This window comes from Euleptes europaea, chromosome 10 (genome assembly GCF_029931775.1).
Source record: "Euleptes europaea isolate rEulEur1 chromosome 10, rEulEur1.hap1, whole genome shotgun sequence".
In the NCBI taxonomy this organism is placed as follows: domain Eukaryota; kingdom Metazoa; phylum Chordata; class Lepidosauria; order Squamata; family Sphaerodactylidae; genus Euleptes; species Euleptes europaea.
In genome coordinates this window covers 7,495,680-7,514,219 of record NC_079321.1, presented here as the reverse complement: position 1 = coordinate 7,514,219, position 18,540 = coordinate 7,495,680, and the positions used below count along the sequence as shown (strand labels likewise).

Below are 18,540 nucleotides of genomic sequence, written 5' to 3'. Positions count from 1 at the left end.
TGTTGTGGGGAGGGGAAGGGAAGGCGATTGTAAGCCGCTTTGAGATTCCTGAAAGGTAGAGAAAAGCAGGGTATAAAAACCAACTCTTCTTCTTCTGCATTGTAATCAGATCAATAGAGCATGGGAGAAATGCTCAGAAGTTCTTCTTTAAGCTAAAGCGGATGCATTCTAGGGTAGGAAATAGCGCAGCCTGTGCTCACACCCTAGAGGAAACCAGATGTCATCCCCAACCTTCTACTGTACACCTTGGCTTGCAGTTCCAAAGGCCACACGCACCAAACAGGGTTGTCCTACTATAAAAGCATCTGGCTCTCATGACTCCTCGCCCCAATGTTCTTCAGGAAATCAGGAGCTGAATCTCACTTCCTCTGCAGGTCCGCAACCAAGGCAGGGAACAGGCAGTGCGGACTGTGCATGGGTGAAATGCTGGACTGGCCAAACAATGCTCTCTCTTTGAGGCTGGGTGAGGCTGAAAGTGTTACCCGGCTGCAGATAACAAGCAGGGGGAAAAGAAGAGAAATAACTCAAAATGGATTTGGGGGTGGATCTTGAGGATAAGGGATTAGGGAGGGGAGAGACTTCAATGGGGTATAATGTCATATGGTGAAGAAGAAGAAGGAGCAGGGGAGGTTTTATATGATGACTTTCTCTACAATTTAAGGAAGAATCAAACCGGCTTACAATCACCTTCCCTTCCCCTCCCCACAACAGACACCCTGTGAGGTAGGTGGGGCTGAGAGAGTGTGACTTGCTCAATATCACCCAGCTGGCTTCGTGTGTAGGAGTGGAGAAACAAGTCCAGTTCACCAGATTAGCCCCCGTCGCTCATGTGGAGGAGTGGGGAATCAAACCCAGTTCTCTAGATCAGAGTCCACCGCTCCAAACCACCACTATACCATGCTGGTGGTGCACAGGTGTGGAGGGCCATGTGTAAGCATTCTCTCCTCACTGCCTGCTTCTCTTCTAAATGTCCTCTCTTTTTTTAAAGTCGGTGCCTCATTATGTACATTCCCATGTGATCTGTCCTTTACAGTACAGCGTTACACCCATTTAAATCAACAGGATTAGAAGGGTGTAGATTGTATAGGATTGCAGTGTCAATCCCATAGACCAGACCTTATCCAATACAAACAGTTCCTAGCCTTCTATCGTACAACCCCAAGAGGAGAGTCCAGATTTCTTACTTTCTGACATCACATTCTTAGTTTACATGAACAGGGAACTAGAAATATCAAGACCTCAGCCTGAATACTCTGACAGGCAGCAGCTCTTGAGTGTCAGACGCCAATTGGTCTGACTCTAGGGTGGCCTTATTGATTCAGGCCAAGGGTTGCCAACCTCCCGGTGGTGGCTGAAGTTCTCCTGCTATTATAACTGATCTCCAGCCGATAGAGATCAGTTCACCTGGAGAAAATGGCCACTTTGGCAATTGGACTATGGCAGGGGTCTCAAAACTGCGGCTCCAGAGCCGCATGCGGCTCTTTGGCCCGTTGAGTGCGGCTCTCCGAACTTGGTTCGGAGCCCCTGCTCTTGTGCCCGCTCGTGCCGGCAGCCGGGCTGCGGAGCCGGCATGCCTGAGAGAGCGAGTGGGCGCACTGTCTCCCCCCACACACACCGTGGAGAATGGCCGGGTCCCCCTTTCCCTCAATGGTTGGGAGGCTAAAGCCTCTCCTCCCCTCTAGCCGCGCGATTGCTGGGCGGGCGGCTCGGCGGTTCCTGGGCCCCCCCGCCTATCAGCTGTTGGGCGGGGCGGGCTTCCTTTGGTAGACCTGGCCTCCGGCTGAGTCCCATTGGGAGGCCATGTCTACCCACTGGCTCTCTTGGCAGTACACCTGGACTCCGAGGAGGGGAAAAAGTCCCCCTTCAGAGGCCAGGTCTACCAATTGGCTTCTATGGGCCTCCGGAGGCCAGGTCTACTGCCAAGAAAGCCAATGGGTAGACCTGGCCTCCCAATGGGACTCAGCCGGAGGCCAGGTCAACCAATAGGCTTTTATGGCGGTAGACCAGGCCTCCAGACGAGGACTCCGGACGGGGAGGGGGAAATGGCAGGGACTTACAATTTAATTTTTATCAATAAATAAGATCACTATTCAGTATGATATCAAGTTTTATTCAGTGTACCTATCGTTTAATTAAGACTTAAATCTTTAATTAAAGTTTATTAAGTTAATAAACAGTGTACATACCTATATAGTTTAAGTTTAAGAAATTTGGCTCTCAAAAGAAATCTCAATCGTTGTACTGTTGATATTTGGCTCTTTTGACTAATGAGTTTGCCAACCCCTGGACTATGGCATTGAAGTCCCTCCCCTCCCCAAACCCTGCCCTCCTCAGGCTCTGGCCCCAATATCTCCAGGTATTTCCCAACTAGGAGCTGGCAACCCTACTCATCTCCAGACTACAGAGATCAGTACCCCTGGAGAAAATGGTTGCTTTGGAGGGCGGGCTCTATGGCATCATACCCCACCAATGTCCCGGTCCTCCCCTGGCTCCAGCCTCCATCCCCAAATCTCCACAAGTTTCCCAACCTGGATATGACAACCATAACCCCTATTCCCCTGCCAGTGGCCGGGGGGACCTGGCAATCCTAGCTCCAATGTATCGTGCAGTTGGGCCCTTAGTTTCTTTGCCAACTGTGGATGAGGCAGAATACGAGTCTATCCATGCCCTGTTTGACATCTGGACCTGCCAACCTGGAGAGGAGAAGACTGAGGGGCGATATGATAACCATCTCCAAGTACTTGAAGGGCTGTCATATAGAGGAGGGTACCGAGTTGTTTTCTGTTGCCCCAGAAGGTTGGACCAGAAGCAAGGGGTTGAAATTAAAACAAAAGAGTTTCCGTCTAAACATTAGGAAGAATTTTCTAACAGCAGTTCCTCAGTGGAACAGGCTTCCTCAGGAGGTTCTTTTCCTTTCCTGGAGGTTTTTAAGCAGAGGCTAGATGGCCACCTGTCAGCAATGCTGATTCTATTACCTTAGGTGGATCATGAGAGGGAGGGCATCTTGGCCGCCATCTGGGTATGGAGCAGGGTCCCTTCCAGGTCTATGATTCTATGAACCTCAGTTGGTCCTACTTGGCTGTAATCTTAAACGCCTTTACCACTGAACGCACTGGACCCGGTTCCTGAGTATGTGTGTTTAGGATTGCGCTTCGTGAACCCCCTCTCGAAACCATGATGCAATTGAGAAACCTTCATTGGGAAAAAAATCTTTGTCAGGTTCCTTTGATTTCCTTTCTGGTTTACAGCCGTGGTTTCAGATTTCTTTCTGAGCAACCTCCAGTGTTTTTATAGGAGCCTGCGGATTACACAATAAAACCAAAGAGCATGCAGATATTACAGGGGAGGCTTTAAAACTCTAGGGACTGAGCGTGATTTTATACTAAGGGAGAATTCTGAAACTCTGCTATCTGTAAGCCTGGCATTTTCTGGGATAATTAACTTTAGAATTACTTTTTCTTAAAATTGGGTTTCTGCTGCGGCGGATGAGTTTACTTTGAAATTAATCATTTTTCCAAAGGAGCTCAGTGGAATTGCAACTCACTGCTTACTAAAAGCCACTGCTGTGAATTACCTGTTGCATCTTTAATGCATGCTCCCTGTTTCTTCGTTCAGGTTTAACATTCTCTTTTTAAAAAAATGTTTACATGTATGCTACAGAGGTGAATTCAGTCCCTCTAGGGTTAGAGGGGCCAGTTCCCAAAGGTCTCTTGTTGGAGAAAGCAGCCAGAAGGTTTTCTGTTTAGAACGGGCGGGCGGCCAATCTGGAAAATGCAAGCTGCCAGCATTTTTTATTAACCAGCCGCGGTATCAGAAACAGCAAACAGACCTGACCCCGTGGCAGCAGGCCATATGGAGAAATTAAAAAGCCCTCTCCCCACCTACCAGATCCCCAAGTGCCTTGTTTTTAAAATGTATGTATGTAATCATGAACAGTTGACTGCAATCTCCTCCGTCGGTTATCTGGTTGCTTGCAGTCTGGCAACGGCATTAGAATCTCTCCGTCCCAAACTTTCGTAGCTGAATGATCTCTCCCCACTACCTGAAGCAACTGTGCTCTCGATTGGTCCCAAAAGAATGTTCCCGCACAGGATCATAGAATCATAGAGTTGGAAGGGACCACCAGGGTCATCTAGTCCAACCCCCTGCACAATGCAGGAAATTCACAACTACCCCCACACCCCCAGTGACCCCCTACTCCATTCCCAGGAGATGGCCAAGATGCCCTCCCTCTCATGATCTGCCTAAGGTCATAGAATCAGCATTGCTGACAGATGGCCATCTAGCCTCTGCTTAAAAACCTCCAGGGAAGGAGAGCTTACCACCTCCAGAGGAAGCCTGTTCCACTGAGGAACCGCTCTGTTAGAAAATTATTCCTAGTATCTAGATGGAAACTCTTTTGATTTAATTTCAATCCGTTGGTTCTGGTCTGACCTTCTGGGGCAACAGAAAACAATTCGACACCCCCCTCTATATGACAGCCCTTCAAGTACTTGAAGATGGTTATCATATCCCCTCTCAGTCTTCTCCTCTCCAGGCTAAACATACCCAGCTCCTTCAACCTTTCCTCATAGGACGTGGTCTCCAGACCCCTCACCATCTTTGTTGCCTTCCTCTGGACATGTTCCAGCTTGTCTACATCTTTCTTAAATGGTGGTGCCCAAAACTGAACACAGTACTCTAGGTGAGGTCTAACCAGACTAGAGTAAAGCGATACCATCACTTCGCGTGATCTAGACACCTGTACTTCTGTTGATACAGCCCAAGATCGCATTTGACTTTTAAGCTAACAGTCCTTCACGCTTTTGTATTAGTTTCCCATAGGAATCCGTGCAGTATTCAAATATGGAGAATGAAGGCAAGGATCCACTCTTTTAAATCGCCTGGGCCACAACGGCAACCCTAAGCAGACTTGGTGGTAGTAGAAAGTGGCGTCATGTTGCAGCCAACGTATGGCGACCCCATAGGGTTTTCAAGGCAAGAGATGAACAGAGGTGGTTGGCCATTGCCTGCCTCTGCAGAGTCTTCCTGAGTGGTCTCCCATTAGGACTGCCAACCTCCAGGTACTAGCTGGAGCTCTCCTGCAATTGCAACTGATCTCCAGAGCTCAGTTCACCTGGAGAAAATGGCCGCTTTGGCAATTAGACTCTATGACATTAAAGTCCCTCCCCTCCTCAAACCCCGCCCTCCTTAGGCTCCGCCCCAAAAACCGCCCGCCGGTGGCGGAGAGGGACCTGGCAACCCTATCGCCCATCCAAGTACCAACCAGGACTAACCCTGCTTAGCTTCTGAGATCTTCAGATCAGGCTAGCCTGGGCCATCCAGATGACCACAAAGGAGGTTTGCCATTGCCTTCTTCTGTGTCCAAAGCCTGGACTTCCTCGGTGGTCTCCCATCCGAGTAGTGACCAGGACCGACTCTGCTTAGCTTTAAAGATCTGATGAGATCGAGCTAGCCTAGGTCATCCAGGGCAGGGCCTAAGCACATACATCTTTCTAAACATTCAAGGGACTCAGAAGGGTGTAGCTCTACTACAGTACAGTACACTGTGGATGCTGCCAGAAGAAGGAGAGGAAAAGGAAGAAGAGTTGGAAGATTTTATATGCTGACTTTCTCTACCTTTTAAGGAATCTCAAAGCAGCTTACAATCGCCTTCCCTTCCCCTCCCCACAACAGACACCTTGTGAGTTAGGTGCGGCTGAGAGGGCTCTAAGAGAACTGTGACTAGCCCAAGGTCACCCAGCAGGCATCATGTGGAAGAGTGGGAAAACCAACCTGGTTCACTAGATTACAATCCGCTGCTCTTAACCACTACGCCACACTGGCTGGAGGGCAACATCACCTTTCGATTTAGGGTTGCCAGAATTACAACTGCCTGGTAAAAGAAATCAGTTCCCCTGGAGAAAATGGCTGCTTTGGAAGGTGGACTCTATGGCATTATACCCCATCGAAGTCCCTCCCCTCCCCAAACCCTGCCCTTCACAGCCTCCACCTCAAAATCTCCAGGAGTTGGTTTTTATACCCCGATTTTTGCTACCTTTAAGGAGTCTCAAACCGGCTTACAATTGCCTTGCCTCCCCACTGCCCACAACAGACACCTTGTGAGGTAGGTGTGGCTGAGAGAGTACATAGAGAACCCAAGGTCACCCAGATGGCTTCTTGTGGAGGAGTGGGGAAACCAACCCAATTCACCAGAATAGAGTCCGTCGCCCATGTGGAGGAGCGGGGAATCAAACCTGGTTCATCAGATTAGAGTCTGCCGCATTTAACCACTACACTACTCTGGCTCTCCAGAATGTGTTCAGATGGTTCCTATTGAAATCCATGTTTCTAAGAAAATGATCCTTTGGCTGCATATTGCCTAGGATATTTTCAACCAGGCTCACAGGGTTGTTATTATGATGATAAAAATTGAAGAGGGGAGAACGATATGCCGTGTGCCATTCTGGGCCCCCACTGGGGAGAAAAACCTGGGATAAATACCCTACAGAATGTGATTCCCCCCCCCATTTGTTCTCAGAACATAGTGTTCTATACAAAAAAGTAACTTTAATGGCAGAGTTTTAAGGATCGTGTGTGTGTTAAGTGCCGTTAAGTCGCTTCCGACTCATGGCGACCCTATGAATCAGCGTCCTCCAAAATGTCCTATCTTTGACAGCCTTGCTCAGGTCTTGCAAACTGAGGGCTGTGGCTTTCTTTATTGAGTCAATCCATCTCTTGTTGGGTCTTCCTCTTTACTGCTGCCCTCAACTTTTCCTACCATGGTTGTCTTTTCCAGTGACTCTTGTCTTCTCAAAATGTGACCAAAATACGATAGCCTCAGTTTAGTCATTTTAGCTTCTAGGGTCAGTTCGAGCTTGATTTGATCTAGAACCTACTATTTTTTTTTTTTTTTGCAGTCCACGGTATCCGTAACACTCTCCTCCAACACCATATTTCAAAGGAATCGTACACAGAACATATTTTAATGGTCACACGCACCGTGGTTTGCAACACTTCACTTAGGTCACATCCGAGCCCTTAACAACATTGCTACTGAGCTTAACAAGACTTCCTGTCTAGCAAATGTGACAGGAACAACAACCCGAGTCTCATGCAATCTTTGCCCGGCCTTTCTCCCTCTCTAATTCCTGCCTCGATTCACCTTATGCCGATCATTCGTGCCAAACTAAATTATTCTCCCAGCAAATTTCACACACACACACACACACACCCCTTCAAGACTTCTTTTTCTTTCTTCCTTGGCTGTGTTTTCAATCTCAGCTTATCAGTATCATATTTCATGCCCCGTGCTTCTGGGGAGGGGAAAAAATTCAATATTAAAGAGCAAATAATCCCGGGCCTGACTTCATTTCTGCCTTTGTATATCCTAGGGCTGTCCCAACTCCATGATAGAGTTTCGATTGTGTTGCGCCTGGCTCCGGCAGACTGCGACCCGGCCTGTCTAATCCTTTCTGTGCCTTCTTATCACTCATTCTTGTAATTTGCTGCCCCCTCCCCCCCCACCTTTAATTTTTGTCCATTCTGCCTTCTCGAACAGCTACTGTTTGCCTGTGACACCTCTTCGAAAAGATTTGACGCGTCCCTTCACACTCCTTCATTCAGGTAGCTGGCTGGAGACACAAAGACACGACAGGGGTTAGCATCAAACCCTGACAGTCAGAACTGCCGTCTTCTCATCAACAAGGGAGAAAATTCAACATTTTCCCAATAAAAAGGCTATGCCCCTTGAAGATCGCCATTAGAGATAAAGGAGCGTCGAGAAATGAACCTGTAAATTGGCTGTACTGAATGAACCAGTATCTCTCCAAAACTTTCCCCCTCCGTAATGCTAATCTCCTAAATTTAAACTGTCTTGTATCTCATAACAACTATGTGGAACAAAACAGAATAGATTCCCCAAGGGGGAGAAAAAAAGAAATCAGCCACAACATTATCTATTTAAGATAACCGAGGAAGAAAAGAACACAGAGAGAGGGCTGTCGGTACTCTTGCATGAAATTTAGCACTCCACCCAGGCATCAATATTGTCATAGCAAGGGACTTTAGTCATGCTAATTGCGCTCTAGCATGCCCATAGCTTTAAAGAGCATCAATTCCCATGGAATGGCCCTGAGACCATTTTTTAATTGTTCTGAAAATGAAAAAAGAAAGGAAAAGGAAAGTCTGAACACCAATGCCAGTTCTGCTGAATTTACAAACTAACCTGAAACAATTATTCCAAGGTGCAAACCAGCTTTATGGGTGGACGGGGTGGAAAGTCCCATCAAGTCACAGCCAGCTAATGCATGGCATGGAGAGAGTGGACAGGGAGAAGCTTTTCTCCCTCTCTCATAATACTAGAATGCAGAGAGTAATCTGAAGCTGGAGGGTGAGAAATTTAAAACATAAAAGGAAATATTTCTTCACACAATGCGTTGTTAAATTGTGGAACTCCTCGCCCCAAAATGTGGTGATGGCTGCCAACTTGGAAGGCTTTAAGAGGGGAGTGGACTTGTTCATGGAGGAGACGGCTATTCATGGCTACTAGTCAAAATGGATACTAGTCGTGATGGATCCCTAATCTCTCCAGGATCAGAGGAGCGTGCCTATTATATTAGGTGCTGTGGAACACAGGCAGGATAATGCTGCTGCAGTCATCTTGTTTGTGGGCTTCCTAGAGGCACCTGGTTGGCCACTCCTAAGATACATAACACCCTAACCTGGATGGTCCAGACTAGCCTGATCTCGTCAGATCTCAGAAGCGAAGCAGGATCAGCCCTGGTTAGCAATTGGATGGGACACCACCAAGGAAGTACAGGGTTGCTATGCAGAGGCGGGCAATGGCAAACCACTTCTGTTCATCTCTTGCCTTGAAAACCCTCCTAGTTTGCCATAAGTTGGCTGCGACTCAACAAGCGCTTTCCACCACTACCACAGAACTCCTCCTGAGGGAGATCCCTCACACCAATTGTTTTCACATTTTAGAAGAACGCTTTGGAAGACCTTCTTCCCAAGCTGCCCTAGTGAATGGTGAGAGAGCTCTACCACCTCCAGATTATCACTTGATGAGAAAAACTATCATTTGCCATATCCAAATCAGTTTGCTTCAAATATGTTTATTATACAAAATACTCCTTTGCGACGGTTATTGAAACTTAAAAAAATATTATACAAAATATTTCTTTGCCAAAACAAAACAATCCCCGCTCATACTCTGCCTGCCAATATCCAGAAGATATGTGAAACTGGAGAGCTGATGGCGATACAACAGTTTTCTTCTGTGGGCGAATGCCTAAGGGGGACCACATGCGAAAACATTATAAGGGAAGGCAAAATCCACATGGATTACATTTGAAAGGTACCATGAGCGAGGCCAGATGGAAAACTAATTCCTTGCTCTTGGCTGCAATGATACAAGCAGGTATGCCTCACCATGATGATTTCCACGTGTTTCATTTTTCAACGTATCTGGATCAACCTCTAACAAAGACGCGGCAGGTAACCTCCTATCTCTGCCGCCTTCGGGAAGAGCAGCTTTTTGCTATCGATCCCAAGGCAAACGCCAAAGAAACATTGATAATTAAGGCAATGGGAAACAATTATTGACAGCTGAGGGGTCTACAAGACCGTCACGCCCTAAGTGGAGATCCCCACCCTCCGCCGGTTGGACGAATTCCTTCCACAGGGGATCCCACCCCCCACGGAGTTTCTGCTCTCGTTTTCGGCCCACTCTGACGACCAGAGGGGAAAGGGTTCTCGAGGCGGTCGAATTCGCGCAGGTGGAAACGGGTCGCCAGCTGGTTCACCATTTTTTTGAGAGTGAGGAAGGCGGCGGCCACCTGGAAAAGGAGGAAGACCAGGAAGACGATGTGGACGGCTCGCTCCAGCGGCTGGATCTTCAGCCCTTCGTTGAAAAGCAGGAAGAGGATTAAGGGAAGTTGCAAAAAGAGACTCAGGAGCCAAAAGCCGGCCAGTTCAGGAACCTAGAGAGAGAAAAAGGAATTGGTATCCATATACTGCCACCACAACAACAGAACAACTGGGAGAATGAAAGCACAGAAAGTTTATCGGTCTATCAATCTACCTAGTCTATCACATCTAGCAAAAGTCTAGGCGGGGAGGGGGGGAACAATTCACAAAGAGTTCGAGGGATAGCTTTTCATTGCCAGATTATGGGCCTTTTCTTCCATCTCGTCTTGTCCACAGAAAGAGCCCAGACTCTGTTGTCCTGTGGTTGTTGTTATCGCTTTCCAGGCGGCCCTGCCAAGAGAGTGAAGTGTCATTACCAGACTTTCCAGGCAGACATTTTGGCCAAATGTCATTCTCTGTTTCACTGTGGTGACAGGGAGGAAAACAAATAAACTGGAGGGGGAGGAGGGAGTGCAGGAGAGAGCAATCTCTCGCCAGCCGCTCTTCATCAGGAAGTTTTGCGTTTTAGCTGCTCTGAATGGCGGGGTGGATCGGTGTCAAATGGTGTCATCTGCCTCATCCATAGCAGCAGAAGAGGAGCTTGGGGGCAGTAATTAGGGGTGGCCTTGCAGGATTTTTATGGGACGCAACTTACACAGACAACAAAAGTTAGAACAAAAACATTCCAGAGGTAGGGGAGAGGGGGAGGGAGCGGAGAAAAGGAACTTGGCAAGCTCATCTTCAGTAGGAGAAACACAATCCAACATCAATTTAAGCACATTTATGTCTGTTGCAGCCAATGCATTGCAGGACATTGTACAGAACCTGTTGATGATTTCTTCTGGGCTAAAGAAACGCATTCTGCATTTATTTATTTTTTTTGTCGTCAAGTCACAGCTGACTTATGGCGACCCCGTAGGGTTTTCAAGGCAGGAGACATTCAGAGGTGGTTTGTCATTGCCTGCCTCTTCGTCACAACCCTGGCATTCCTTGGAAGTCTTCCATCCAAATACTAGCAAGGGTGAGGGCTGAGAGGGTATGACTGGCCCAAGGTCACCCAGCAAGCTTTCATGGCACGAGTGGGGATTCGAATCTGGGTTTCCCAGGTCCTAGTCCAACACTTTAACCACTACACCACACTGGCATATATACAGAGGCATTTCTTTCTTGAATGCACTGAATCAGACGCTTGGCCCATCTCAGTCAGTATGGTCAACTCAGACTGGCAGCGGCTCTCCAGGGTCTCAGGCAGGGGTCTTTCACGTCACCTGCTACATGATCCTTTTAACAGAATCAAACCTGGGACCTTCTGCATGCCAAGCAGATGCTCTCCCACTGAGCCACGGCCCCTTCTGGTCTTACTGTTTATTACACACATCCCAAGGCTGTTCCTCTGGTTAAGGTTAAGCCTCGGATAGAACCCTACCTAAGTTGAGAGTGAATCCAAAATCATGGCCAGTGGAAACTTTAGGAGTCTTACAAGCCATCCTCCTTGCGCTTTAGACAGGTCATTTATGCCTGGGAGTTTTACCTGGGGTTCGTTGCTCGCTGGACCCACACTTTCCTGTTGGGAATCTCTGTGCCAGCAGTCTCCAAGCTCAAATTAAGTTCCCGCCCCTTGAAATGCTGCTTTGTAATTGGCTTACTTTGCATAGCTTACCATGAGAGAAAATCCCCCCCCCCAAAACCCAATTGCTGCATAAAAAGGCATTTTAAGAACAAAAAACAGAGCAATCTGAAAGGAGGAGAGAATTCAAGCCTCAGTTTTAAATAGCTTTTCTTCTGCTCAGAGGAAGCAGGAAGCATTTAAATCCCCGCCTCTTTACACGCTGCTTTGTAATTGGCTGTGAGAGAAACCAAGCTTGGGCGTCCCACGCTTTGCCTTATACTCGAGGATTTCACCCGGGCTGAGCACAGGGGAGAGGGAAGATTCAGGTTAACAGAGGAACGGAAAGGTCTGGGATTTGTAAGGGCTGGCCGTGAGGTCATCTCCAATGGAGGGAAAAGTCATGAATAACTCCAAGGAACAACCAAGACAGACCAGGGGTGAACGTGAGTGAAAGTACCCATGTATAAATGACCATAATGATCCCCTCTGCAGCCATGTTATAAGTCTGTAAGTCTAGTGAGAACTGGACCCTGCGGGACCTAGCTGGGTGCCACGGCCCCAATCCATATTCCGCTCTCCCAGCCGGATCCTCCCAGAGGTGAAAGTAATTTACCTTCTCCTGTAAATTGCCCATGTATCCCAGGTACAGACGGATAATCTCTATCAGAGAAATTATTATCATGATTGTCACCAGGATGAATTTGTAGTAATCCGGTAAGACTGGATACTAGAAGTGAGAGAGAAGGAAAACATAAATAATACTCCACCTGGGCAATGTAAGAACATAAGAAAGGCCATGCTGGATCTGACCCAGGCCCATCAAGTCCAGTAGTCTGTTCACACAGTGGCCAACCAGGTGCCTCTAGGAAGCCCACAAGCAAGACGACTGCAGCAGCATTGTCCTGCCTGTGTGCCACGGTTCCTAATAGGCTTGCTCCCCTGATCCTGGAGAGAATAGGTATGCTTCATTAGTATCCATTTTGACTAGTACCGTGTTTCCCCGAAAATAAGACATACCCATAAAATAAGCCATAGCAGCATTTCTAAGCATTTGCTTAATATAAGCCATACCCCGAAAATAAGGCACCCCGGGGCTGGTGTGGAGAAGACCAGGAGGAGCCCAGCTGAGCAGATGCAGTCTCCCGCGGCTGCTTCAAAGGCCCGGCAACCAGCGCGCCCGGGGCTGGGGTGGAAAAGACCAGGAGGAGCCCAGCTCAGCAGAGGCGGTCTCCCGCAGCCGCTTCAAAGGCTCTGCAACCAGCGCGCCCGGGCCTCTGGGGGCGGGGAAGACAGGAGGAGCCCAGCTGAGCAGTTGCAGTCTCCCGCGGCCACTTCAAAGGCCCGGCAACCAGCGCGCCTGGGCCTCTGGGGGCGGGACCGGAAGGGGGTGGTAAGGGGAGAACGGGAGCCGAGAGGGAGGACAGTTCTGATTCCCTCGGAATAAGACATCCCCTGAAAATAAGCCATAGTGTGTCTTCTTGAGGTCGAGGAAACACGGTATCCATGGATAGCCCTCTCCCCCATGAACATGTCCACTCCCCTCTTAACTCTTAAAGCCTTCCAAGTTGGCAGCCGTCACCCCATCCTGGGGCAGGGAGTTCCACAATTTAACTATGTGTTGCGTGTGAAGAAATATTTGCTTTTCTCTGTTTCGAATCTCTCACCCTCCAGCTTCAGCAGATGACCCCACATTCTAGTTTTATGAGAGAGGGAGAAAAGCTTCACCCTGTCCACTCTCTCCATATAATGTAATCCTACTTAACACAGGCATAGTCCTGAAATCAACCCTATACACTAAGGGTCCCAAACCTTTTTGAACCTATGGGCACCTTTGGACTTCTGACACAGGGTGGAGAGCACAAACACAACATGGCTGCTGCAGGAGGTGTAGCCAACCACAAAACGTCAGGGAGTGAGGTTATGCATAGCTCTTATAGCAACTCATTTCAGGGAGAAGCTCTGTTTAACAGGATGCCTTTGAAAATGAACATATTGTTTAAAGGTGTTTTCTTGCTTACATACAGTTTACCTTCAGTCACACAGTGAAGATCGTTGTGCTATGGTGGCAGTGGCTGCTGAAGCAAATTTTTTATATACCTATGCCAACCTGTATTACAACTGATCTCCAGTCAATAGAGAACATATCACTTGGAGAAAATGGCCGCTTTGATAATTGGACTCTATGGCATTGAAGTCCCTCCCCTCCCCAAACCCCGCACTCCTCAGGCTCCGCCCCAAAAACCTCCCGCCGGTAGCAGAGGGTCCTGGCAACCCTACCTATGCACAGCTGATCAGATCTCCAATGGCCAATCATAAGACATGCTGGGGGGAAACCCCCAACTGGCCCTGCCCCCTTTCTAAAAACACTTGGCAAGCACCAGGAAAGGTTTTGGCAGGCGCCATGGTGCCCATGGGCACCACTTTGGGGATCCCTTGTTGGATATTATACGTTACATTTAGCAGAGTAAATAATAGCAGATGCTAATGTTAGCTTAAATGTAAAGATTTATTCTTTAACATATTAGATATAATTCACAGTGGGTAGCCGTGTTAGTCTGTCTGCAGTAGTAGAAAAGAGCAAGAGTCCAGTAGCACCTTAAAGACTAACAAAAATATTTTCTGGCAGGGTTTGAGCTTTCGTGAGCCACAGCTCACTTCTTCAGATACAGCTAGAATGTGAATCCATCTGTCTAAGTAGAGGAGAGTGAATTCAGACAAGCATTAGTATGTAAACATTTACATACTGTTAACATTTACATACTAATGCTTGTCTGAATTCACTCTCCTCTACTTAAAGACAGATGGATTCACATTCTAGCTGTATCTGAAGAAGTGAGCTGTGGCTCACGAAAGCTCATACCCTGCCAGAAAATATTTTTGTTAGTCTTTAAGGTGCTACTGGACTTTTGCTCTTTTCTACTATATTAGATATAAATTCTACACTATGGAAAAGCTACAGTGAGGGGGAAAAGTATTTGATCCCCTGCTGAATTTGCCCATTTGCCCTCTGACGAAGAAATGACCAGTCCATAATTTTAATGGTAGGTCTATTGTAGCTGTGACAGACAGAATAACAACAGGAAAAACCCCAGAAACCCAGAAGACAAAAGTCAGAGATTGATGTGCATTATAATGAGTGAAATAAGTATTTGATCCCTTTGCAAAAGATGACTTAGTACTTGGTGGCAAAACCCTTGTTGGCAATTACAGAGGCCAGACGTTTCTTGTAGGTGGCCACCAGGTTTGCACACATCTCAGGAGGTATTTTGTCCCACTCCTCTTTGCAGATCCTCTCCAAGTCAGTAAGATTTCGAGGCTGATGTGTAGCTACTCGAACCTTCAGCTCCCTCCACAGATTTTCGATGGGATTAAGGTCTGGAGACTGGCTAGGCCACTCCAGGACCTTAATGTGCTTCTTCTTGAGCCACTCCTTTGTTGCCTTGGCCGTGTGTTTTGGGTCATTGTCATGCTGGAATACCCATCCTCGACCCACTTTCAATGCCCTGGCTGAGGGAAGGAGATGCTCACCCAAGATTTGACGATACATGGTCCCGTCCATCATCCCTTCGATGCGGTGAAGATGTCCTGTCCCCTTAGCAGAAAAACACCCCCAAACCATAATATGTTCCCCTCCATGTTTGACGGTGGGGATGGTGTTCTTGGGGTCGTAGGCAGCATTCCTCCTCCTCCAAACACGGCGAGTTGAGTTGATGCCAAAGAGCTCTATTTTGGTCTCATCTGACCACAACACTTTAACCCAGTTCTCCTCTGGGTCATTCAGATGTGCATTGGCAAACTGCAGACAGGCCTGTACATGTGCTGTCTTAAGCAAGGGGACCTTGCGGGCTCTGCAAGATCTCAGTCCTTCACGGCATAGTGTGTTACCAACTGTTTTCATGGTGACTATGGTCCCAGCTGCCCTGAGATCATTGACAACTTCCCCCCGTGTAGTTCTGGGCTGCTTCATCACCGTTCTCATGATCATTGCAACTCCACGAGATGAGATCTTGCATGGAGCCCCAAACCGAGGGAGGTTGACGGTTAGGGTTAGGGTTGTCACCTTCTTACCAAGCTGCTTGGCAATAGTCTTGTAGCCCAGTCCAGCCTTGTGCAGGTCTATAATCTTGTCCCTGACATCCTTGGACAGCTCTTTGGTCTTGGTCATGGTGGCTAGTTTGGAATCTGATGGATTGATTGCTTCTGTCGACAGCAGAACCTTAACCCTAACCCTAATCTGGCTGGTTGATAGGGGATCAAATACTTATTTCACTCATTATAATGCACATCAATCTCTGACTTTTGTCTTCTGGGTTTCTGGGGTTTTTCCTGTTGTTATTCTGTCTCTCACAGCTACAACAAACCTACCATTAAACTTATGGACTGGTCATTTCTTCGTCAGAGGGCAAACGGGCAAATTTAGCAGGGGATCAAATACTTTTTTCCCTCACTGTAAGTCAACTACAAAACAACAACTGAACCTAGATATAGCACAGTGAAACACCCTCTTTTAGAATCAGCTGCTTTACTCTAAGCCCTATTGTCTACATACTAACACAGAAGCAGTTAACTCTCTCATGACTGGATGCTGAGACTTGCATATTCCAACACCCCTGCTGCTCCTGTGCCTAACCATTATTTTCCCAAAGTGAACTGCGTCTAAATCCCTCCATGACAAATGCTGCATATTTCCACCTGCCAAGGAAGCCTTCTGACATACATTCTGCTATTGAGGGGTTTCGTAAATAAGCGATAACAGCTCCTCTCTTGCAGAGGGGAGGCAAGAACCGACACTCTGGAAATGTTACGGTCCAAACTGTTTTCAGGACTCACCTTCAGCTGTAGCATGATGACACTACTCACCCACCAAAATGGAAAAAAACAAAGGTTGAAAAAGAGGGACATCTGAAGGGGCAAACTGGAGACGAGTTCATTATCTGGAGAGACAAAGAAATGGCCCATCATGCACCTGAGAATAGGGTTGCCAGGTCCTTTGCCACTGGCGGGAGGTTTTTGAGGCAGAGCCTGAGGAGGGTGGGGTTTGGGGAGGGACTTCAATGTCATAGAGTCCAATGGCCAAAGCAGCCATTTTCTCCAAGGGAACTGATCTCCATCGGCTGGAGATCAGTTATAATAGCAGGAGATCTCCAGCTACTACCAGGAGGTTTGGAAACTGGCACGGGAAGAAATCAGTACAATAATACAAAATGCTGCCTACACTTCGGAGTATCCTACGGGAACTGGTGAACTGGCTTCATGATGATATATAGAATCTAATTAAGCTTGGATACTTGATTGGAAATGGGGCTGAAGAAATTTTCTTGAAACGGCCGTCCCCCACCCATCATGCTTAATGAAGACTCTGTGATCATTTATACATGTACCTGATGGACTTTTAAAATACTTTTCTATATACTAAGAAGATTCTACTATTTATAGACTGTACTATTCATAGACTGCATCAAACATGTATATATTGTTTATTGTAACTTGTTGTAGTCCATTGTACTTGTTGAAATGTTTCGAAACACAATATACACATTTTGTATTATTGTACTGATTTCTTCCCGTGCCAGTTTCCAAACCTGACGGTATTAGCACGGAGGTGCTCTTTTCTTGTTTTACTACCTGGAGGTTGGCAACCCTACCTGAGAGGCATTCTCTTCTATAATTGGGCATCTCCTGGCACCTTCAAAACTAAGCAGATTTTATACACCTGAAAAAGTGGGCTCTAGTTCACATAAGCAGGATCAGAGGAGCATGCCTATTATCTTGGGTGCTTTGGAGCACAGGCAGGGCGGTGCTGCTGCAGTGGTCTTGCTTGTGGGCTTCCTAGAGGCACCTGGTCGGCCACTGTGTGAACAGACTGCTGGACTTGATGGACCTTGGTCTGATCCAGCGTGGCTGTTCTTGTATTCTTATGTATACTAGTCATGATGCATACCTATTCTCTCCAGGATCGGAGGAGCATGCCTATTATACTGGGTGCTGTGGAACACAGGCAGGACAGTGTTGCTGTCGTCGTCTTGTTTGGGGGCTTCCTGGAGGCACCTGGCTGGCCACTGGGTGAACAGACTGCTAGACTTGATGGGCCTAGGTCTGATACAACATGGCTTTCTTATGGAGGATAGGGCTATCTATGGCTATTAGTCAAAATGACTACTAGTCATGATGCATACCTATTCTCTCCAGGATCAGAGGAGCATGCCTATTGGAACACAGGCAAGATAAATGCTGCTGCAGTCGTCTTGTTTGGGGGCTTCCTAGAGGCCCCTGGTTGGCCACTGTGTGAACAGACTGCAGGACTTGATGGGCCTGGGTCTGATCCAGCAGGGCCTTTCTTACGTTCTTAAATAAATAAATGGATCCCTTGCAAATATGCTACGCGTTTGGAAGCATTAATGCTGCGATCCTAACCACACTCTTCCTCGGGAGACTATTCCACTGAACTCAACGGGTCTTCCTTCCAAGTAAGCAAGCATGCCCTGTCTGTTGCTGGAGTGGCCTGGAAGTGGGGGGGGGGGCCTTCCCTTCCACTAAGAGCACGGAAATTCCCCCGGGCGAGCCTTTTGGGCTCCGTGCATTTGAACGGCAGGCACCCCACCATCGAAAACTAGAAAGCAAGACTCCCCGCTGAAGCCGAAGCCTCCATGTTCCTTTCTGGCAATCCCCCCCCTTTGGTCCACCCTAGATCCGGGCATCTGCCGCCCACGACAATCCCGCCGCCATCTTGGTAGCTGGCAAGCGGGCGGCGGGACTCGCCTGGGGCGTCGTCGTCGCCTCTGCTCTCAGGACCGGTGCGGTGGTTGTCGGTGAAGACGGTGCGGCTGAAGGTGCTCAGCCGCCTCCGGACGGGCTCCGGCAGGGCCATGGAGGAAGCTGCCCATCGGCGGGCGGGCGGGCGAGCGGCCTCCGCTCGTTGCTATAGCAACGGGGCGCGACTCAGGCTCTCGGCGCAGGCGCACCCGGGCCCAAAGAGACACGGGCGCGCCGCGGAGCGTCACTTCCGGTTCTAGCTCGACTTTCTCCTCCACGGACCAGTC

The 18,540-nt window shown here is 48.1% G+C and overlaps 1 protein-coding gene across 1 annotated transcript; it reads right to left on the bottom strand.

Annotated features, from left to right (window-relative positions):
• Nucleotides 1-9,611: 9,611 nt before the first annotated feature.
• TMEM17 (transmembrane protein 17) lies at nucleotides 9,612-16,459 on the bottom strand. The gene is made up of 3 exons (XM_056856808.1): nucleotides 16,331-16,459; nucleotides 12,114-12,227; nucleotides 9,612-9,965 (listed from the first exon to the last, which is right to left on the bottom strand). Exons 1-3 carry the CDS (start codon nucleotides 16,457-16,459, stop codon nucleotides 9,612-9,614), a joined length of 597 nt encoding a protein of 198 aa, XP_056712786.1.
• Between the last annotated feature and the right edge of the window lie 2,081 nt (nucleotides 16,460-18,540).